General features: G+C 25.0%; 2 protein-coding genes across 2 annotated transcripts; both read right to left on the bottom strand.

The window, feature by feature from the left end:
• Positions 1-407: 407 nt before the first annotated feature.
• On the bottom strand, positions 408-1,424 carry LOC128961957 (trypsin-3-like). Its single transcript, XM_054308301.1, has 2 exons — positions 1,385-1,424; positions 408-1,277 (listed from the first exon to the last, which is right to left on the bottom strand). The coding sequence occupies exons 1-2, from the start codon at positions 1,394-1,396 to the stop codon at positions 408-410; spliced, it is 882 nt and encodes a 293-aa protein (XP_054164276.1). The 5' UTR covers positions 1,397-1,424.
• A 1,010-nt stretch (positions 1,425-2,434) lies between these two features.
• LOC128961706 (venom peptide isomerase heavy chain-like) lies at positions 2,435-3,485 on the bottom strand. The gene is made up of 2 exons (XM_054307969.1): positions 3,362-3,485; positions 2,435-3,271 (listed from the first exon to the last, which is right to left on the bottom strand). The coding sequence occupies exons 1-2, from the start codon at positions 3,414-3,416 to the stop codon at positions 2,442-2,444; spliced, it is 885 nt and encodes a 294-aa protein (XP_054163944.1). The 5' UTR covers positions 3,417-3,485; the 3' UTR covers positions 2,435-2,441.
• Between the last annotated feature and the right edge of the window lie 22,021 nt (positions 3,486-25,506).

Below are 25,506 nucleotides of genomic sequence, written 5' to 3'. Positions count from 1 at the left end.
ATATACTATATGTTTAGTTTTTTATAATTTATAAATAAAACATTTACTGTATAAATATAATGTTTTATTTAAATAATTGTACTTGTATGTATTTTTTAAAAAAAAAATTATTAATTGATAATTTATAAATATTAATATATATATGTAATTATTATATTCAAGGTAAAATATAGAGTACAAACAAATTCATCATCATCATAATTATTTAAAAAATAATAATAATAATTTAAAATAATTACAAAAAAAAATTTTATATACAAATAATAGATAATAACTATAAATAAACTATTACTTAGAAAATATAATATTTTTTTTAGTTTATTTATATATATAAATACATAATTATGATAACATTTAATTAATTATTTTATTTTTAATAATGATTACTATCTACACTATACTGTATACTAATTGCCAGTAGTTATGGGCACCGTTATATTATTATTATTATTATTATGGGCACCTGTATCACCCTGATGCATCGTCTGATTAATCCAATCGGCATAATAACCGACTCGTGTATAAATACCGGGCATACGAGGCATACCGCAGCCAATACCAGCGGTAACAATACCGATAAGTATTGGCCACAGATTTCCGCGCATATGTATCAGCGGACCGCCCGAATCGTGTTGACAGGCATCGCGACCTCCCTGTTTATCACCGCCGGCGCATAGCATACTATCCCCGATGACTATCTCATCGGTAAATGCTTGGACTTCACGGCCGCAGTCAGTATTATTCCAGACACGGATCACCAGTTCCTGTAGTATTTCGCTTTGTTTGGCCGACCGGTAGACTGGATCCTGGGTTAGACCCCAACCCAATACACGAACCGACTGTCCCTCATAGGTCCCCATACTATTATCATCAATAGTTATAGCTATAACTGTATCGGAAAGTTTAGCTACCGGTTCTCTCAACTTAACCAATGCTATATCATTGAGTTTAGTATCCGTATCATAGGCCGGATGTTTGATTACACTATCAACCCGGTGCTCACTACTACCCGATTGCTGATTGAAATCTAATAAACGGGTCCGAAATTTATGCGCACCCAACTGGACAGTTATGTTGTCCAGTGATGAGCTTAACTGATCGAAACAATGGGCAGCCGTCAGTACATACCGGGCCGATACTAGCGAACCGCCACACCATGGCATCGGGCCATGCGATGGCCTGTCCATAATGGCGGCCATCCAGCCGTGTGCCTCCCTGTCCGCATCGTAACCGCCCATAACCTCTTGTATAATATTGACCGGACGTTTGGTACTATTCTATAGTAGTATTAGTAGATATATATATAGATATTTAATTTGTTTAAAAAAGACTAAATAAATATAATTTAATTTTTTTACAAAAATATATATCATATATACTGTACCTCCCGTCCCATACAACTAATACTACTACTACTAGAAATTATTAGTAAAATATTTATTTGTAAAATATTATTAATAATTATATTATTTATTATTAATAACATGATGTAAAGTACAATAACACACACACACACACAAAATTAATTTTTAATAAATTTTTTGATTTAGAAATTAATATTAAATATTTTACTAATAAAAAATATATGTATTTAATTTATTTATATAATTTTGTATGAGTGTGTATGTGTGTGTATGTATGTGTGTGTGTATGTGTATGTATGTGTGTGTATGTCTGTGTATATATGTGTGGTTGTATATGTGTATGTATGTGTGGTTGTATATGTGTATGTATGTGCATGTATGTATGTATGTATGTATGTATGTATGTATGTATGTGTGTGTGTGTGTGTTTAATTATTCAAGGTAAACTATTAACCATTAAAAGCTAGTGTTTTATGATTTATGCAATTTTTTCATATATAATATTTAAATTGATATTTAATAAATAATTTTTAAAAAAATAAATATTACTTAAATTTATTTTACATTTACATAAATATTCAGTAAAAAATTTTCAAAACTTAATAAAATGTAAATTATTTAATAATTATTAGATAAAATTAAGATATTTATCATTAAATATGAATATTATTTATTTAATAAAAAAAATTATTAAAAACATATTTCACGTAAGTTTTCACTTTAATATTTATAACATTTATAATAACAAATTTTCAATTTATTATTATTATTATTATTATTATTATTCAAATTAAGCATTACTAAATAAATATTTAATAACTTTAAAAAAATAGTTTAAGCAAAAAAAATATGAAAATATTTTCTCATTAATAAATTAAGTTTATTTTTAAATACATATACTGTATATACAGTATATTCAACTATATATAGTAGAAATTATATTTTTTTTAAATATGAATAATTTAATAGTTATTAACTATTAATTGCTAGTTTGATATACTGTTTGTAGCAATTAATAGTTATATAGTTATATATATATATATATATATAAATTTATATATGTATGGCACCGGTATGTCAGTCATATCTTATCATCGATTGATTAATCCAATCGATATACTGGTTAACCCGGGTATAGATACCAGGCATACGTGGCAAACCACAATCAATACCAGCGGATACAACACCAACGAGCACCGGTAGTAGCTGTCCATTGTTGTCGTCTACAACAATCGTAAACAATGGTCCGCCCGAATCATGCTGACAGGCATCTTGACCTCCCTGGTCACGGCCACCGGCGCACAACATAGTCGGTACTATGACTATGCCGTCGCCAAACGCTTCAATTTCACGACTACAGTCCACATTGTTCCAGACCTGGAGATCCAGTTCCTGTAGTAATTCACTTTGTTTAGCCTGACTATCGACTGATGGATTCTGGGTTAGACCCCAACCCAATACACGAACCGACTGTCCCTCATAGCTATCCAATAGTGTGAGTTTTATTGGCCGAAAACCACCACTACTACTACTACTATCTACCGGTGCTCTTAGCTTAACCAATGCTATATCATGTAGTTTTGTATGGCTATTATAGCCAGGATGGCTGATAATATGGTCAACCCGGTGCTTAGTACTACCAGCACCACCACCACCACTACCATCTGGTTTGAACCAATAACCACCTAATATGACTGATATATCATTGATAGTATAGCTAATATCGAAACAATGGGCAGCCGTTAGTATAAACTGTCTGGTAATTAGCGAACCGCCACACCAGGGCATCGGGCCGTGTGTCCGATCCATTATGGCGGCCATCCACGGATAGGCACCCGGTTGGGCATCATTGCCGCCCACTATAAACGGTTTCGGTGGCGGACGACTACTACGGCGCCGGCCATTATCTATGTGTTTGTGTATATGTGTTGATAATATCATTGATATTATTATTATTATTATTATTTTAGTTTATATATATACCGTATATACAGTACCTTTAGTATTGTCAGTCAGTATTAGTTGAAGTATTATTAGCGGTACTAATAGCATACCTGAGCTTTGAATTAGTGGGAGTTGGAGGGGGTTTTAAATTTTTTTTTTTTAGTTATTAAATATGGTTTTTTTAATAAATATAAATTTATGTAATTTAGTTTTTTGTTGTTGTTGTATATTTAATAAATAAATACTTTATATATATATATATATACACAAACATATATATTATATATACGATATATATATAGTAATAATATAATAATATTAATATTGACAATACATGTATATATATATATATGATAAATATAATTTTTCTACATTTACTTATCAATTAAAATAAAAACCATATTTGTTTATTATTTAGTAATAATTTATTTGTTTTAATTAAAAATATATATATTTGTCAAAAAATTTTTTTTAAAAAAAACATAGTATTTATACAAACAAATTCAAAATTTCCAACAAATAAAAACATTGTATTTTTCCAACCCTATATATAATATAGTAATTATAGTAATATTGAATAGTAATATAATATTAATTTATTCAACTATAAATAAACTATTATTATTATTATTATTATTATTAATAAACTATTAGTTAGTAATACTGTATTTATATTATAATTTATTTTTATTAGTACAATATATTTCTAACTATTACTAACGGTTAGATATTTTAAATAAAAAAAATAAATAACTAAAAATTAGGAACTGTATAGTCAATAGTTAATAGTTAATAATACTATAATCAGGGTTTTTAAAAAAATAAATAAATGACAGTCATAAACAATAGATGCCAAATTTTTTATTGCAAAAATATCTGTCATGTAATGATTTTATATTTTTTAAAAATTAATTTATAAAACATTATTTCTATCCATATATTTGTTTGTATAACTTTAATTAAAGAGTAATTATATTATTAATAATAAATATTAATTGTAAATTTAATTTAATACCATAAAAAAAACATTAAATTACATTATTATTTTTAAAAAAAATATATATATAATTGATTTTAATTTGCAATTAAAAATTTTAATGAAAATAAAGTAGATGCCCAAAATGCCTGGGCATTTTATTTAAATGGGCATCGCCAGGGGTGGGCAGGCATTTTTTATACTTCCTTAAAACCCCTGAATATACTGTACTAATAATAATAATAATAATAATAATAATAATAATAATAATAATAAAACAGTCAAACAAACACATCAACCGATTGGTTAGTTAACCGACGGTACGATTATTACCGATAGATAGTGTGTTTGGGAGAGAAAGAGAGAGAGAGAGAGAGAGAGAGAGAGAGAGAGAGAGAGAGAGAGAGAGAGAGAGAGACAAACAAATTGTATGAATGAATAAAAGTATTAATTGATTGATTGGTTTATTAATTACCGACTGACCCGACGGCACGATTACCGAGAGATAGATAGAGAGAGAGAGAGGACATCATCGGCCAGAAAGACAAATGAAACAAAATATGTGGACAAAAGCCGAACGAAGTTTAAAGCTATTGAAAGCATTGTCGTCGGCCGACAAACAAGTGGCCACTAATTGTTATTTGGATAGCAAAGTGATGGCGGCGGACAACAAACATGAGTTATCGCCGCCGCCGCCGTCACCGATGGTCACGACTACTAGATGTCAAGGCCAGCAGCAGCCGTTACCGGCGGTAATGATGGCCATTGATTCATCATCTTCTACGCCAATGATGGTTACCATCGATGATGATGTCCGACAACAACTACTACTACAGCAATCGTCTTCACCGACGACACGTCATCCGCGGCAGCCGTCCGCCCGGCCTATCGGTAATGGTGTCGGCGTCGGCGGCACTGCTAATACTAAACGCTTGATATCTACCCGAAAACCAATCAAACAGCGGGTATTTATAATCAAAAATACCGGCAGTGATGCCGATGATGATGATGACTATGACTGATGATATTTAATACCAGGGGGCCGGGGATGGGAGGGGAGGGGAGGGGTCGACCCGAAAAAAAAATTACATACAAATTAAAAACTTTTTTATTTATGATATATATATATACTTTTGAAATTGAAATTCAATACTATATATTAGTGTCTATAAAATGTGTACAATATATATGAAAATTTTTTTTATGTTTATTATAATTATCGGTAAATGTATTATTAAATGTAATTTTTATTTTGTTTGTTGAAAATTAAATAAAATTTAAGTAAATTTTTTTTTGAATATATATATATATACTATATATATAAATCTCATGAAATGATAATAATTATAATTAATAAATCAATACAACAATTATTATTATTATTATAGCGATTAAAAAACAATATATAAATTGTTTTAAAAACATTATTTATGATAACAATAATAATTGAAATTCAAATGTTTTAACATTTATTAAAAAAAATTATTATTTATTTAAATACTTATCAGTATTATATCATTACAACAATTTTTTTAGTTAGCAATTAATTGATTTTTTTTGACATCAAATATGAATATGTATTCAAATAGAAATCTTAATTATCTTTTAGAAAGTTTATGGTCATCATCATCATCGACATCATCATCATCATCATCGGTGGTAATGATCATATGGTTGATGACAGTCATCATAATCACTGGTAATGTCGTCATAAGCAATGGTAACGACAACAACAATATGTGTCAACAGTTGGCACCAAACGGCCGATTCAATAGCTATTATATCTATAGACAATGGTATCGGTTGGACACACCTAATGTTGGGCCAAAATTTAATACATCCATACAATTGATATCAATTGGTAGCTCAGATACAGTAGCCGAATGGACAGTCCGTTTAGATTATAACCCGAAAAACACGGACCAAATTATCGGAAACTTATCGTTAATTCAAAGTACAAGAGATGAGAAACTAAATAATAATAATATTAATAATAAAACCGTCAAAAAGTTTTCGGGAATTATAAAACATTCATTCAAAGAAAAAGTTGTCTATAATTGTTATATTCAATCAACGGTTAGTAATAATTATAATTAAAATACTTAAAAATTAAAATTAATTAAATTAATTAATATATATTCCGTATATATATATTGCACTAATAATTATATGATATATTTATTTTTGATTTTTTTTTTTAATTACCCTAGAAATCTATTATACATGTCTACTGTCAATACAATGATATCAAAACTATTGTAAACATTACCAATAATGCCGACAAGTTTCCCGATTATAATAATACATACATTGTATTGAGTCCCAGGGTTTATGCCGATACCGATTATTCGGGTGTTTACTGGCTATACAGTCCAACCACTAGATACGCTACGTCAATCAATTGTCAGATAAATTATCCGGGTATATTATTTATTATGCAATTGGATTGCCATGAAATTAGTTCAAATCGACCAGCATTTCTGATGGATCAGTTAGACCATGAATTGTTAGGACAGTTAGTTTCGGTGACCGACATCACTAGCCATGCATTGTATGGCAATTACTATATACTATGGTTTCTGATCAACAATAATAGTAAGGCTATGTATTGTGTGTCACCTGATACTAAATTATCGGTAAAGGTATCGGTATATGTTATTAAAATTAATTATTTTTGTTATAATTAACTATCAATTATAATATATTGTTTTATTTTTTAAAAAAAAAATATATATATTTAAAGTGCAAATCAATTAAAACATTGACACAGTTTATGCCAAACTGTCCGATCAATAGTGACGACAATAACGACAACAAAATACCGGAAACTAATGATGAAAACTATATTAAAAAAATATTAGTTATAATACTTTTAAGTATTTTGCTATTAATTGCTATTTTCGTCGCTATTATTGTTATTATAGTATTTTTTGTTAATAATAATAATACTAAAAGATATCGACAACAAAAACAAACAAAACAATCGTTAAAACCGTTTGGCACTACTATTGAACCGACGATTAATACCCGGGAATTGGATTCAATTAAGTGTAATACTAGTAGTAAAACATCAAAATTATATTTTTAATTTCAGTAATTTTTTCTTTGTATATAAAAAAAAATCCATTATTAGTGTTAACTATTTAATCAATTATTTTGTTGGTTTGTTATATATTTTAGTTTTTATTCATATTTATTGATTGAATTGTTTTTTTTTTAATATAATAATAATCTATTGCTTTAACAAACTTTTTAATTAAAATTAACAACAATTATTATTATAGCGGCGATTAAAAACAATACATAAAAATTGTTTTAAAAAAAACATTATTTATGATAATAATAATAATAATAATAATAATAATTGAAATTCAAATGTTTCAAACATTTATTGGTATATCAGAAAAAAATTATTTAAATATTACAACAATTTTTTTTAGTTAGCAAATAAAATTAATAGCAATTAATTGATTTTTTTTTAAAAACATCAAATATTATAATATGTATTACAATAGAAATCTTAGATATTGTTATCGTTTACAATGTTTGTGGTCATCATCGATGATAATCATTGAATTTATCCTAATTAAAAAACTAATATATTATTTTAAAAATTTATTAATTTATTATTATTAATATACTGTATATTTTTTGATAAATTTATTAATTAATATATATATTTATGTATATATATATATTAATCTCATGAAATAATAATAATAATTAGCATTGTATTTCCAATATCAACAATTATTTAACAATCAAAATTAAAATTATTTAAATATTATTTATGCTATGCAATAATAATTTATAAAATTGTTTTACATTTAGTATAAATTTAGTATAAATTTATTAAAATTATTCAAATAATTGTATTATATTACATGACTTTTTTTTGTATAAATAAAATTAGCAATTAATTTGATTATATAAAAAAAATCAAATCTATATATATATATGTATAACAACTATTGTTGGTCATCATCGGTGGTCATCATTGTATTGACAGTAATACTGTTGTCGATGACAGTCGTCATAATCACTGGTGATGTCGTCGAAAGCAATGGTAACGACAACGACAACAACATCGACAATGTATGTCAAGATTTGGCACCAAACGGCCGATTCAATAGCTATTATGTCTATAGACAATGGTATCGGTTGGGCACACCTGATAGGCCTATATTTAAGACATCCGTACAATTGATATCAATTGGTAGCTCGGATACAGTAGTCGAATGGACAGTCCGTTTGGATTATAACCCGCTAAACAGCGACCAAATTATCGGCAACTTATCGCTAATTGATAGTACAAGAGATGATGAGCCACTAAATGATGATAAAAATGTCAAAAAGTTTTCGGGAATTTTATTCAATAGAAAAGATGTCTATAATTGTTATATTCAATCAACGGTTAGTACAGTTAATATATATATATATATACTTTATATTAAAAAATTAGTTTTAGTTTTAGTTTTATTATTTAATTATTATTTAGTTAGGTTAGTTTCGGGGTGGTGGGTGTGAGGTTAGGTTAGGTGTGTTTGGGTGGGTGGGGGTTGATTTGGGGACAAATTTTAAGTGAAATTTTCTACTGGCTGTCTATAATCTACATTTGGTCCTAATTTTTTAATATAAAGTATATATATATATATATTAACTGTACGGAACAAATGTAGATTATAGACAGCCAGTAGAAAATTTCACTTAAAATTTGTCCCCAAATCAACCCCCACCCACCCAAACACACCTAACCTAACCTCACACCCACACCAAACTAACCTAACTAAATACTAATTAAATAATAAAACTAAAACTAATTTTTTAACACTCAAACACACCTAACCTAACCTCACACCACCCAACCACCCAAACACACCTAACCTAACTAAATAATAATTAAATAATAAAACTAACATTTTATTTGTGTATAACTGCATATAAAAAAAACAATAATTTTCTACTGGCTGTCTATAATATAAAATTACATTTAAGCCAAAAAATTATATTATTATTATTATTATATATTTTTCGATGTGTCTAACCCAGATATCTAATATTATACAAGTCTATTGTCAATATTATAATAAAAAATCTATTGTCAACATTACCAATACGTTTCCCGATAAGTTTCCCGATAACAGATACATTGTATTGAGTCCCGGTGTTTATACGGATACCGATTATTCATCCGTATATTGGCTGTACAGTCCCATCACTAGATACGCTACGGCCATCAATTGTAAACTAATTTTTTTGGGTATATTTCATACAATGCAATTGTATTGCTGGGAATATTATAGTCCAAAACAACGACCCGACAGTTTGCTGGCCGATCAGCTGCTGGACCGGAAACTGTTGGCACAGTTAGTATCGGTGACCGGCATTAGCCATACAAAGTATGGCAAATACTATATACTATGGTTTCTTATGGATAATAATAATAAGGCCATGTATTGTCTATCACCGGAAACTAGATTATCGGTAAAGGTATATATATATGTTATATATATATATATATATATATATATATATATATATATATATATTAAGTTATTTTTATAGTTTTTAAATTATAATTTTTTATTTTGGTTTTATTTAAATATATATATATATATATAAAGTGTAAATCAATTAAAACATTGACACAGTTTTTGCCAAACTGTTGGATCAATAGTGACGACTATGACGACTATGACGACAACATTACTGTTGAACCAATTGATGACAAAAAATCAAACAAATTATTAGTTATAATATTAATTGTTTTGCTATCAATTGCCATTGTTTTTGTTTGTATTAATCTAGTATTGATTGCTAATAGACTACTACTACTAGTAAACCAATGATTAATATTTGGGAAATTAAAAAATCCAAATTATTTAATAATAATCAAAAATATAATATAATATTAATAGTAGTAAACAATTAAAAATTATTTTTTAAAAAAAACTATTTAATCAATTATTATTTGTTTTTTTTAATATTTTGTTTTTATTCATAACTAATTGTTTTGATTGTTAACATATATTATAGCGATTAAAACAATACATAAATTGTTTAAAAACATATTATTTATGATTAATAATTATATTAATAATTCAAATGTTTTAATTTAAAATGTTTATTTATTTAAATACTTGTCATTATATTACAACAATTATTTTTAAAAAAAAAAATATAAAACATATCATAACTTTAATATAATAGTTCTGTTTGTTTGTTTGTTTGTTTGTTTGTTTGTTTGTTTGTTTGTTTGTTTGTATGCGTGCACACTTCCTCAACAACCATTTTTTAATTCAAAGCTAAAAATATATTGTTATATTTTAAATTTTAATTTAAAGTAATGTTATTTCTATGGGAAATTTTAAATGATTATTGAGCTCAGGTAGATTTTAGGGACAGGTAGGCTGGTGTCGTGTAATTACACTTTGCTATATTATATGAGTTACAGGGCACCGGGAGGTAAGCTACCTGTGCTAAATTTTTGTAAAATTTTCTCAAATGCAAAAATTTTCAATTTGTGTTAAAATTTTCAATTTTTATTTAAAGCAATGTTATTTCTATGGGAAATTTTAAATGATTATTGAGCTCAGGTAGATTTTAGGGACAGGTAGGCTGGTGTCGTGTAATTACACTTTGCTATATTATATGAGTTACAGGGCACCGGGAGGTAAGCTACCTGTGCTAAATTTTTGTAAAATTTTCTCAAATGCAAAAATTTTCAATTTGTGTTAAAATTTTCAATTTTTATTTAAAGCAATGTTATTTCTATGGGAAATTTTAAATGATTATTGAGCTCAGGTAGATTTTAGGGACAGGTAGGCTGGTGTCGTGTAATTACACTTTGCTATATTATATGAGTTACAGGGCACCGGGAGGTAAGCTACCTGTGCTAAATTTTTGTAAAATTTTCTCAAATGCAAAAATTTTCAATTTGTGTTAAAATTTTCAATTTTTATTTAAAGTAATGTTATTTCTATGGGAAATTTTAAATTTTTGTTGAGCTCAGGTAGGTTTTAGGGACAGGTAGGCTGGTGTGTCGTGTAATTACACTTTGCTATATTGTGTGAGTTTATGGCACATGTTAGCTACATGTGTTAAATTTCTGTAAATTTTTTTCAAATGCAAATTTTTTTCGCAAAAATGATTAAATTTCCAATTTTTATTAAAATTATTTAAATATATATAAAAACTAAAATTTTTCAAAAGTTTAGTCGAATTAATGTGTATTGGTTCAGTAGTTTTGTTACATTAGGTTATGTAGTAGTTGTATAAACAAATTAAGTCTCATTCAAATTATTTATAGTAAATATTTTTAAATTAGTAAAAGAATTGCACGGCTATACATGTTGCTCGGGATAAACTAGTATTTATTAAGATATTTATTTAGTTTATTATGATATAGATATAGATTCAAATTAAATATATTAAATAGATTTCATAAAATAATTAACATTTTAAACATTCAACTAAACAATTAAAAACATGATAATTATAATAATATTCAATAAATACATTATATTTTTAAAAAGTTTAATAAAAGTATATTTATTTAGATATTAATTTTAGATTTGAAAATTAAATATGAATTACAATAATAAAAACTATTTTTGTAATCGTTTACAATGTTTGTGGTCGTCATCGACATCATCGGTGGTCATCATATGGTTGATGATAATAATAACACTGTTGTTGTCGATTACAGTCGTCATAATCACTGGTAATGATGTCGTAAGCAATGGTAACGACAACAACAACAACAACATCGACAACAATGTGTGTCAATCATTGGCACCAAACGGCCGATTCAATAGCTATTATGTCTATAGACAATGGTATCGGTGGGACAGACCCGATAATGAGCCCAGATTTAATACATCCATACAATTGATATCAATTAGTAGCACAGATACAAAATTAGTATACGAATGGACAGTCCGTTTGGATATAGAGTATCCGATAACCGATAACCCGATTATAAACCTATCGTTAATTGAAAGTATAAATATTGAAAAACCAATAATAAGTCAATCAATTAAGTTATCGGGAATATTGAAAGACTCTGTACTAACTAATGATGTCTATATATGCTATATTACACCAAAAGTAAGCGCTTTTATATATATATATAACTCTCTCTCTCTCTCTCTCTCTCTCTCTCTCTCTCTGGAGAAATAGAGAGAGAGAGAGTGAAAGAGAGAGAGAGAGAGTGAAAGAGAGAGTGAGAGAGAGAGAGAGAGAGAGAGTGAAAGAGAGAGTGAGAGAGAGAGAGAGAGAGAGAGAGAATATATATATAATTTAATTAAATAATTAATTTTTTTTATTAAATAATTATTTTTTTTTATTAAATAATTAATTTTTTTTTATTAAATAATTAATTTTTTTATTAAATATTTAATTTTTAATTTTACAGAAATTTTCTATATATGTTGAGTGCCGTTACAGAGATTTAATTGGTTTCGTTTATATTAGAAATTGGGATAATATTAACAATAATGATAATAATAATAATAAGTTTACGTATAATAAACTTTTAGTATTTAATCTAAATGTTTATTATTATGACTACTATTGGATAAAGTTTTGGTTGTATAGTCCGATCACTAGATACACAACATTAATCAAATGTCAACTAATATTATCTACAAATAATAATAATAATAATAATAGTATAAAACTTGAATGCAATGAATATAATAATAATAATACAAAACGACCCGATTTTCTGATGGATCAGTTGGACCAGGAATTGTTGGGACAGTTAGTTTCAGTTAGCAATACTAATCATCTAATATTAGGCAATTACTATATACTATGGTTTCTGATCAATGATAATAATAATACTAAGGCCATGTATTGTTTGTCACCAGAAACTGTATTATCTGTAAAGGTATTTGTATTTTATTAACAAATATTACAATATATATATTTTGATTATAAAAAATATAATGTTATATTAATAATACATTTTTTTTAATAAAAAAAAAGTGCAAATCAATTGAAACATTGACACCATTTATGCCAAACTGTTTGATGATTAAGCCGACAACAACTCAAACTTATGATGAAATTAATCTAAAAATATTTGTAATAATACTAATTATTCTGCTATTCATTGGTTTAGTATTTATTGTCATTGACTTAGTATTGATCCGTAATAGACATCGACAACAAACGGGACAACAATTATTGTTGAAACCGTTTGGCACTTCAAATGAATCGACTATTAATAGCCGGGATTTGAATTCAATTAGAAATATTAGTCAATAAAATCATCAAAATTATAGATAATATAAATATATTAATATATATATATATATTAATTTATAAATCAATCAATTATTTTCATTTATTTATTGATATTTTATTTGTTTTGTTATTTAACTAAATCTATTGCTGTAAACAAACTTTTCTTATTAATTAAATTTATTACAATTTTTTTTTKTTGCTATTAATCTTGTATTGCATTTGACTGTCATTGACTGTCATTAGTTTTAAAGCGATAAAAAAATATCAATAAAAAAATAATGATTCAAATCGTATGCTATTTCATTGAAAAAACTAACCATTGATTTTCCGAGAAATTGAAGTTAATGTAAAAATATTTAATTAATAAATAATCAAAATTATTATTTAGCTAACTATTAATTATCAATTTTAACTATTTAATCAATAAATTTTCTTTAATTTTATTCATTGAATTCAATGATTTAATTATAAAATTAACAAAATTATATTATTGTTTATCAATTAGTCTATAGATTTTTTTTGAAAAATATTTTTTTATTAGACTTAAAAAATATATATTACTTTATATCATTAGACAAAATTAACTTTTATAATTAACGCAACGTTTTGAAACAATAAAACAATATCTCATGAAATAATTAATATTTTAAACAATTCAACTAAACAATTAAAAACATATAATAATTATAATAATATTCAAATAATTATTATATTATATTTTTTTAAAAAGTTTAATAAACTTATAAATATTTATTAATATATTCATTTAAAGTGTTTAAAATTATAATATGTATTACAATAATAACAACTATTTTTGTTATCGTTTACAAAGTTTGTGGTCATCGTCGTCGTCATCATCGGTGGTCATCATATGGTTGTTGAAAATAATATCACTATTGTTGTCGATGACAGTCATCATAATCACTGGTAATGATGTCGTAAGCAATGGTAACGACAACAACAACAACATCGACAACAATGTGTGTCAATCATTGGCACCAAACGGCCGATTCAATAGCTATTATGTCTACAGACAGTGGTACTATTGGTTGGACACAACTCATGTGAACAACTTTAATACATCCATACAATTGATATCAATGGATAGCACGGATACAAAATTAGTAGACGAATGGACAGTCCGTTTGGATATAGAATATCCGATAACCGATAACCCAATTATAAACATATCGTTAATTGAAAGTATAAATACTGAAACACCAATAATAAGTCAATCAATTAAGTTATCGGGAATATTGAAATTAATATCTGTTAATATAATAGATGTCTATATATGTTATATTAGACCCATAGTAAGCGCTTTAGTATATATATATATAATTTAATTAATTATTTAATTTAATTAATTATTTAATTAAATTAATTATTTAATTTAATTAATTATTTAATTTAATTAATTTATTTAATTTAATTAATTATTTAATTTAATTTATTTATTTAATTTAATTAATTATTTAATTTAATTAATTATTTAATTTAATTAATTATTTATTTTTATTTTCATTTACAGAAATTATATATATATGTTGAATGCCATTATTCAAATCTAATTGATATAGTTTTCATTAGAAATTGGGATATTATTAATGATACTAATAATAATAATAATAATAATAATAATAATAAGTTTCCGGATAATAAATTTTTAGTATTCAAACCAAATATTTATGATTACGACTACTATTGGATAATGTTTTGGTTGTATAGTCCGATCACTAGATACACAACATTTATTATATGTCAACTAATCGTAAATAAAGGTTTAAAACTTGATTGCAATGAACATAATAATAATACAAAACGACCCGATTTTCTGATGGATCAGTTGGACCCTGAATTGTTGGGACAGTTAGTTTCGGTGACCGATACTATCCATGAATTGTATGGCAAATACTATATACTATGGTTTCTAACCAATGATAATCAGGCCATGTATTGTGTGTTACCAAAAACTGTATTATCAGTAAAAGTATTTGTATTTTATTAACTATATATTATATATATTTATATAATAAGCTAATTAAAAAATAGTAGTATATATATACAGTATATATTGATTAGAAAAATATAATGTTATATTAATATTATTTTTATTTATTTTTTTTTTTAGTGCAATTCAACTAAAACATTGACACCATTTATGCCAAACTGTTTGATGATTAAACCGAAACCAAATGATGAAATTAATCTAAAAATATTAGTAATAATACTAATTATTTTGCTATTCATTGGTTTAGTATTTATTTCCATTGACTTAGTATTGATCCGTAATAGACATCGACAACAAACACAACAACAACAACTACTATCTCAACAACAATCCAAACAATTGTTGAAACCTTTTAGTACTACAATTGAACCGACAATTAATAGCCGGGAATTGAATTCAATTAGAATTATTAGTAATAAATCATAAAAAAATTATAGATAATATAAATATATAACTAATTTTTTTCATTTATTTAATGATATTTTTTTCAATTAAATCTATTGCTGAAAACAAACTTTTTTCTTATTAATTAAATTTATTACAATATTTTTTTTTGCTATTAATCTTGTATTGCATTTGACTGTCATTGACTGTCATTAGTTTTAAAGCGATAAAAAAGATATCAATTAAAAATCAATATTGATTCAAATCATATGGTATTTCAGTTAAAATTAACTATAGATTTATGAGACTATTAAAATCGAAAATTTTTTCAACAAATTATTATTATTATTACAAACTTATCCATAATTGCTAATACAATAAACGATATACAAATTAATACCAATAAAACATGGGTTTCGGGTATTATTGAATACTCGAGTTATGATAGATATACCTATAATTGTTATATATATATATATAACCGATGGTAAGTTTGCAACAATTGATTGATTAATTAAATTTTTTTTTTAATAAATATTTTATATATTTTTTTTTTGATCATAAATATTATATAAAAAATTATTGTCACGCAAGGGTTAAATATGCAATTATTAACATTAGTAATACATTAGAAATTTATTTAATTAATAATTTATAATATTCTTATTATTATAAATATTATAATATAGTTTATTTATTATTTTAGTTTTTTTTTTTAATTTACTGGTCCCTGTGCTGGCTAATTTAATTTTGTATTTTGTACAAAATTAATTTTATAATTAACGCACGTTTTAAACAATAATGAAATATCTCATGAAATAATTAATATTTAAAAACAATTAAAAACATAATAAATATAATAATAATAATTAATTCATTATATGATATTTTTTTTTAAAAAAAGTTTAATTAACTAAAAAATATTTATTAAAATTCTCATTCAAAGTGTTGAAAATTACAATATGTATTACAATAATAATAACAACTATTTTTGTAATCGTTTACAAAGTTTGTGGTCATCGTCGTCATCATCATCGGTGGTCATCATATGGTTGATGATAATAATACAAACACTGTTGTTGTCGATGACAGTCGTCGTAATTACTGGTGATGTCGTAAGCAATGGTAACGACAACAACACCAACACTGTATGTCAATTGTTGGTACCAAACGGCCGATTCAATAGCTATTATGTCTACAGACAGTGGTATCGGCGGGACATACCTGATGTTTACAATAAATTTCATTCAAACATACAATTGATATCAATTGATAGTACGGATAGAGTAGTAGTATACGAATGGACAGTCGGTTTATTTATAAGATATCCGATAGCTGTTAATCCGATTATAAACGTATCGTTAATTGAAAGTAGAAATACTGATATACTAGTAATTAGTCAATCAATTAAGTTAATGGGAATATTGAGATTTGTATTCAATAATATAATAGATGTCTATACATGTTATATTAAGCCCATAGTAAGCGCTTTAATATATATATATATATATATATTATATATAATTTAATTAATTAATTAATTAATTTTAATTTTGTTAACAGAAATTATTAATATATGTTGAATGCCGTTACCGAAATCTAATTGATACAGTTTTTATTAGAAATTGGGATAATAATAATAATAATGTGAATACTAATAATAATAATAATAATAATAATAAGTTTCCGGATAATAATTTTTTAGTATATAAATCATATATTAATGATTACGACGACGACTACAAATCGATAAGGTTTTGGTTATACAGTCGGACCACTAGATACACAACATTAATCAAATGTCAACTAATATTATCTCCAAATAATAATAATAGTATAAAATTTGAATGCAATGAATATAATAATACAAATCGACCCGATTTTCTGATGGATCAGTTGGACAGTGAATTGTTGGGACAGTTAGTTTCAGTGACCGATACTGTCACTGAAAATCATATCAAATACTATATACTATGGTTTCTGATCAATGATAATCATCAGTCCATGTATTGTTTTACACCAGAAACTGTATTAAATGTAAAGGTATTTGTATTTTTTTTAAAAACATATTTTATATATATATATATAAATATATAATACAATATATTACTGATATATTTTTTTTTAAAAAAAAAGTATATAATGTTATATTAATAATACATTTTTATTTAAAAAAGTGCAAATCAATTGAAACATTGACACCATTTATGCCAAACTGTTTGATGATTAAACCAAAAACAAATGATGAAATTAATCTAAAAATTTATGTAATAATACTAATTATTTTGCTATTCATTGGTTTAGTATTTATTGTCATTGACTTAGTATTGATCCGTAATAGACATCGACAACAAACGGGACAACAATTGTTGAAACCGTTTGGCACTTCAAATGAATCGACTATTAATAGCCGGCAATTGAATTCAATTATAAATATTAGTCAATAAAATCATCAAAATTATAGATAATATTAATATATAAATATTTTGTTTTAATTTATAACACAATCAACTATTTTCATCTATTTATTGATATTTATTTGTTTTGTTTTTCAATTAAATTTATTTGCTGTAAATAAACTTTTTTCTTATTAATTAAATTTATTACAATATTTTTTTTACTGTCATTGAATGTTATCATTGTATTAATCGATTAAAAAAAAGTATTAATAAAAAATAATAATTCAAATCTTTAAATACTTTAATTTTAATTTAAGTGAAAAAACTAACCATAAATTTATCGGAAAAATATAATTAATGTAAAAATATTTAGTAATAAATGATCAAAATTATTATTTATCACACTATCAATTATTAATTTAATTATTTAATCAATTTTATTGATTTATATATAAAATATTTGTTTTTCAATTAATCTATAGGTTTTTATGAAAAAAAAACAATTAATACTATTACTGCATATTATTAGTTAATTTAATACATTAAATATATGCTATTTATTATGTACGCCGATATAGATTCAAATTAAATATATTAATTAGATTTTAATAATAATTATTAATTCAAAAAAAAAATTTAATTAATTATACAAAACTAACTTTATATTTAACGCACGTTTTAAACAATAAAACAATAATTTCATGAAATAAAAAATATTTTAAAACATTCATATTAACAATAATTATAATAATATTCAATTAAGTGTTGAAAATTACAATATGTATTACAATAATAACAACTATTTATGTAATCGTTTACAATGTTTGTGGTCGTCATCGTTATCATCATCGGTGGTCATCATATGGTTGATGATAATAATAACACTGTTGTTGTCGATGACAGTCGTCATAATCACTGGTAATGATGTCGTAAGCAATGGTAACGACAACAACAACAACAACAATGTGTGTCAATTGTTGGCACCAAACGGCCGATTCAATAGCTATTATGTCTACAGAAAGTGGTATAAGTCAGGCTATACATACTATTCATCCATAAAATTAATATCAACTATAAATGATAGTACAATAGTTGAATGGACAGTCCGATTGGACACTGATAGCAATCGACAAACAATTATTAGTAACTTATCTATAATTGATAGTTCAATAATCGATATACAAATTGATAATACAAACAAAAAATTGGTTTCGGGTTTAATTGAAAAAACAATGTCTAATAAAGATATATGTAATTGTATAATAAAACCGGTTGTAAGTAACCGATTGATTTAATTTGATATTTAAAATTTTAAACTAATTAATATATATATATATATATATAATATTTTTATTATTTATTATAATTATTTTTTTTATCAGAAATATTCTATAGAAAATCATTGCATAGAACTAAATACCGAAACATATGTTTACATTAGTAATAATAATTTTCCGGTTAATAAATATTTTATAATTAAGCCCCGGATCACTGACGACAACTATATTTGGTTTAAGTATTGGTTGTATAGTCTAACCAATAGATATTCACATCCAATACAATGTAGACTAGAATTTAAAATACAAAATTTTAATGTTAAAATTGAATGCAATAAATACCCGATTCCCAGTCGACCCGATTTCCTAATCGATAACTTAGACTATGAATTGTTGGGACATTTGGTTTCGGTGACCGACACAACTAGCCATGAAATTACTGGCAATTATTATATAAACTATGGTTTCTGATCGACGGTAAGGCCATGTATTGTGTGTCACCAGAAAATGTATTATCAGTTGAGGTATTTATCGTAATAATTGTATTATTATTATTATTATATTTTTTAAAAATTAAAACATATAGAAATATATAGTACAGTATAATTAAATAACTATTTACTTTTATATTAATAATATATCTATTTTTTAAAAAAGTGCAAATCAATTGAAACATTGACACTATTTATGCCAAACTGTTATGATATGACTAAACCGACAACAACTCAAACAAATGATGCAAATAATCTAAAAATATTTGTAATAATACTAATTATTTTGCTATTCATTGGTTTAGTATTTATTGTCATTGACTTAGTATTGATCCGTAATAGACATCGACAACAAACGGGACAACAATTGTTGAAACCGTTTGGCACTTCTAATGAACCAACGATTAAAACCCGGGAATTGAATTCAATTTTAAATATCAGTAATAAATCATCAAAATTATAGTTAATTTATATATAATTTTATTAATTAATTATATTATTTCTTTTTTGATTAATTATTTTATTTATTATATCAAATTAATAAATCAAATTATTAACTAAAATCCTTTAATAATTCCGACAATAAAAAAAATAATCACAAAAAATAATTAATTATTTTTACTATTAATCTGGTTTACTGTCTTTATTGTCATTGACTGACATAAGTATTAATTGTTAAAAAAGATATCAATTTTAAAAAAATAATGATTCAAATCGTATAATATTTCACTTAAATAAAACCTAACCATTGATTTACCAGAAATTAAATTCAATCTAAAAAATATTTTGTAATAAATCATCAAAATTATTATTTAGATTACTATAAATTATCATAATTAACTAATTTTTTTCAATAAATTATCATTAATTTTATTTCATTGAATTCAATGATTTATTTATAAAATAAATTAAAAAAATATAATTGTTACTATTTATTTTTATTAGACTTATTTTAAACAATAAAAAAACAAATCGCATGAAATATAAATATTTTAAACATATTCAACTATAAACAACTAAAATCATATAATTATAATTATATTTATTATTGTGTTAAAACTGTTATATATTATTGTTCATTAAATTTAAGTGTTAAAAATTACAATATGTATTACAATAATAACAACAATTATTTTTGTAATCGTTTACAATGTTTGTGGTCATCATCGTTATCATCATCGGTGGTCATCATATGGTTGATGATAATAATACAAACACTGTTGTTGTCGATGACAGTCGTCATAATCACTGGTAATGATGTCGTAAGCAATGGTAACGACAACAACAACAACATCGACAACAATGTGTGTCAATCATTGGCACCAAACGGCCGATTCAATAGCTATTATGTCTACAGACAGTGGTATCGATGGGGCTTTTCATGGGATAAGCCTACAAATGATAAATTCAATTCATCCATAAAATTCATATCAACTATAAATGATAGTACAATAGTTGAATGGACAGTCCGATTGGATTATTATACTGAAAATAACAAACAAATTATTAGTAATTTATACATAATTGATAATAATAAACGAAATGATATAAAAAATAATACAAACAAAACATGGATTACGGGTATTGTTAAACAATCATCACTTGGTTTACGTATCTATAAGTGTTATATACAACCGATGGTAAGTAAATAAATTGATAAATAAATTAAAAAAAAATTTCTTTATATAAATATATATTTATTTTTTTTTGATTAGAAAAATTTTATAAAAAATTATTGCTACCCAGGAACTTCTGGTATAATTATTAACATTACAAATACATTGGATAATAAAAATTACCAAAATTTTCCCGATAATAAATATGTTATATTTAAGCCCTGGGTCTATGACAACGATACTTATAATTGGTTAACATATTGGGTGTATAGTCTAATCACTAGATATGCCCATTCAATCAAATGTGAACTCAAAATAATGCCAATATATAATCCGACAATTCTATGCAATGATTACCCGTTTCCGAGTCGACCCGAATTTCTCATCGATCACTTAGACTATGAATTGTTGGGACAGTTGGTTGCGGTGACCGACACCGCTAGACATGAAATTTCTGGCAATTACTATATACTATGGTTTCTGATCGACGGTAAGGCCATGTATTGTGTGTCACCAGAAAATGTATTATCAGTTGAGGTATTTATAATTATATTATTTTTTTTTTAATTAAAACATATATAAATATATATAGTTTAATTAAATAACTATTTACTGTTATATTAATAATAAATTATTATTTAAAAAAAAGTGCAAATCAATTGAAACATTGACACTATTTATGCCAAACTGTTATGAAGTGACTAAACCGACAACACCTGAAATAAATAATGAAAATAATCTAAAAATATTTGTAATAATACTAATTATTTTGCTATTCATTGGTTTAGTATTTATTGTCATTGACTTAGTATTGATCCGTAATAGACATCGACAACAAACACAACAAATGTTGAAACCGTTTGGCACTTCAAATGAAACTAAGATTAATAGCCGGGAATTGAATTCAATTAGAAATATTAGTCAAACATCAAAAACATCAAAATTATAGACAATATATATATAAAAATAATCTTTATTTATAAATCAATTATATTCATTTTTTATTGATATTTTTTTTTTGTTTTGTTTTTCAAATAAATCAATTAATTCAATTAAATAATATTTAATTAGACTAATTAAAAACCTTAAATATTTTAGGAATTTAAGTGAAAAACTAACCATAAATTTATCGGAAAATATAATTAATGTAAAAATATTTAGTAATAAATGATCAAAATTATTATTTATCTTACTATGAATTATTAATTTAATTATTTAATCAATTATTTTTCTTTCAATTTTATTGATTTATAAATATTTGTTTCTCAATTAATCTATAGGTTTCTATGAAAAAAAAACAATTAATACTATTACTGCATATTATTAGCTAATTTAATACAATAAATATATGCCATTTATTATGTACGTCGATATAGATTCAAATTATTAAATATATTAATTAGATTTTAATAATAATTATTAATTCAAAAAAAAATATATATTTAATTATACAAAACTAACTTTATATTTAACGCACGTTTTAAACAATAATAAATATCTCATGATATAAAAAATATTTTAAACATTCATATTAACAATAATTATAATAATATTCAATTAACTAAAAGTATAATAAACTAAAAATAATTGTTAAGATATTCATTTAAGTGTTAAAAATTACAATATGTATTACAATAATAACAACAATTATTTTTGTAATCGTTTACAATGTTTGTGGTCATCATCGTTATCATCATCGGTGGTCATCATATGGTTGATGATAATAATAACACTGTTGTTGTTGTCGATGACAGTCGTCATAATCACTGGTAATGATGTCGTAAGCAATGTCAACGACAACAATGTGTGTCAATTGTTGGCACCAAACGGCCGATTCAATAGCTACTATGTCTACAGGCAGTGGTATTGGTGGGGCTATCAATGGGATAAGCCTACAGATTACAAATTCAATTCATCCATAATATTAATATCAACTATAAATGATAGGGTTAATCGGAAGTTTAAAGCCCAGTTATAAAATAGTGTTTTTTCAACGGAAAATGCTTGTTTTGGTCCTAAATAACATATTCCGATAAAAATAAAAGTGCGGAAACACCTAAAACCTACTCAAAACTGGCCTAACATACCTGACCTGACATACATAGCATAACATTATTATTACAGTAATCTAACTAATTGTTATTGTAAGCGCGAGAATATTACTATTGATAAAACTTAATAATAATACATTATTTTTAGAACTAAGCGCGAGATTAATATTTTTAATATTAATTATTCGATAGAATAATTTTTTTAAACCCCAAGTATTATATAGATTAGGTAAAGTTACTATTGAAAATAAGGTTAGGTTGCGGATCGAACACCAGGTTAGGTAACGGAGCGAACACTAATACATTAGGTTAGGTTATGTTAACATTTGTGTAATACCATTATAATTAGGTTAAGGTTGCGGATCAAACACCAGGTTAGGTAACGCGACAAACACTGATTCGGTAACCCCAGTACTGTATAGATTAGGTTAACATTGAAATTTAGATTAGGTTGAGAACGAACACCATGTTAGCTATTTATTATATAATTATATTATGAAAATGTTTTTATAATTATTTTATAATTGTTAATAATTATAATTTTTATTCTCGTGCTTTAATGCATGTTTAATAACTTCTATATATTAAAGTTTGTTTTTACACTATGTTTATGTATGTGGGGTCAGTTATGTTATGTTAGATTTGAGTAGGCTTTAGGTGTTTCCGCACTTTTATTTTTATCGCTTAATGTTTTTTAGGACCCAAAATAGTATTTTTCGTTGAAAAAACACTGTTTTATCACTGGGCTTTATACTTCCGATCGGCCAATGATAGTACAATAGTTAAAAGGATAGTCAGCTTAAATTATTACATGAGAAAACAACAAACAAATTATTAGTAACTTATCTATAATTGATAGTCAAATAAATCATATAAAAAATAATACTAATAAAACATGGGTTACGGGTATTATTAAATTTTCAAAAGAGTTACTAAATTTGTCTATAATTGTTATATACAACCGATGGTAAGTAAATAACTGATTAATTAATATAATTTTTTATTTTTTTATATAAATATTTAATTAATTTTATTATTGATTAGAAAAATTTTATTAAAAAATTATTGCCAAGCAGGATTTGCAATTATTAACACTACAAATACATTGGATAATAATAATAATAACAATTTTCCCGATAATAAATATATTATATTTAAGCCCTGGGTCTATGACAACGATACTTATAATTGGTTAGAGTATTGGGTGTATAGTCTCAGTACTAGATATTCCCATCCAATCAAATGTAAAACTCATAAAACCAACCAATAGGTTATACAGAAATTGTATGCAATGAATCACCGTTTCCGAGTCGACCCGATTTCCTAATCGATCACTTAGACTATGAATTGTTGGGACAGTTGGTTGCGGTGACCGACACCGCTAGACATGAAATTTCTGGTAATTACTATATATTATGGTTTCTGATCGACGGTAAGGCCATGTATTGTGTGTCAACAATAAATGTATTATCAGTTGAGGTATTTATAATTGTATTATTATTATTATATTTTAAAAATTAAAATAAATAAATATATAATAACAGTATAATTAATTAACTATTTACTGTTATATTAATTTTTATATTTTATTTATTAATTTAACTTTTTGTGAAAAAGTGCAAATCAATTGCATCGTTGACACCATTTATGCCAAACTGTTTGATGATTAAACCGAAACCAAATGATGAAATTAGTCTAAAAATATTTGTAATAATATTAATTATTTTGCTATTCATTTGTT

This window comes from Oppia nitens, unplaced genomic scaffold (assembly GCF_028296485.1).
Source record: "Oppia nitens isolate AA-2021 unplaced genomic scaffold, nextdenovo-longstitch-racon4-pilon3 scaffold14_pilon_pilon_pilon, whole genome shotgun sequence".
In the NCBI taxonomy this organism is placed as follows: domain Eukaryota; kingdom Metazoa; phylum Arthropoda; class Arachnida; order Sarcoptiformes; family Oppiidae; genus Oppia; species Oppia nitens.
Note: the sequence above shows the minus strand (reverse complement) of the source record. Positions and strands in the feature narration are given on the sequence as shown.

Bases quoted from the DNA above. Each gene is read 5' to 3' on its own strand.
- LOC128961706 (XM_054307969.1), bottom strand. From the start codon at position 3,416: ATGCTATTAGTACCGCTAATAATACTTCAACTAATACTGACTGACAAT. The intron at 3,272-3,361 runs GTACTGTATATA...ACAAACACATAG, and splicing joins ACTGACTGACAATACTAAAG to ATAATGGCCGGCGCCGTAGT.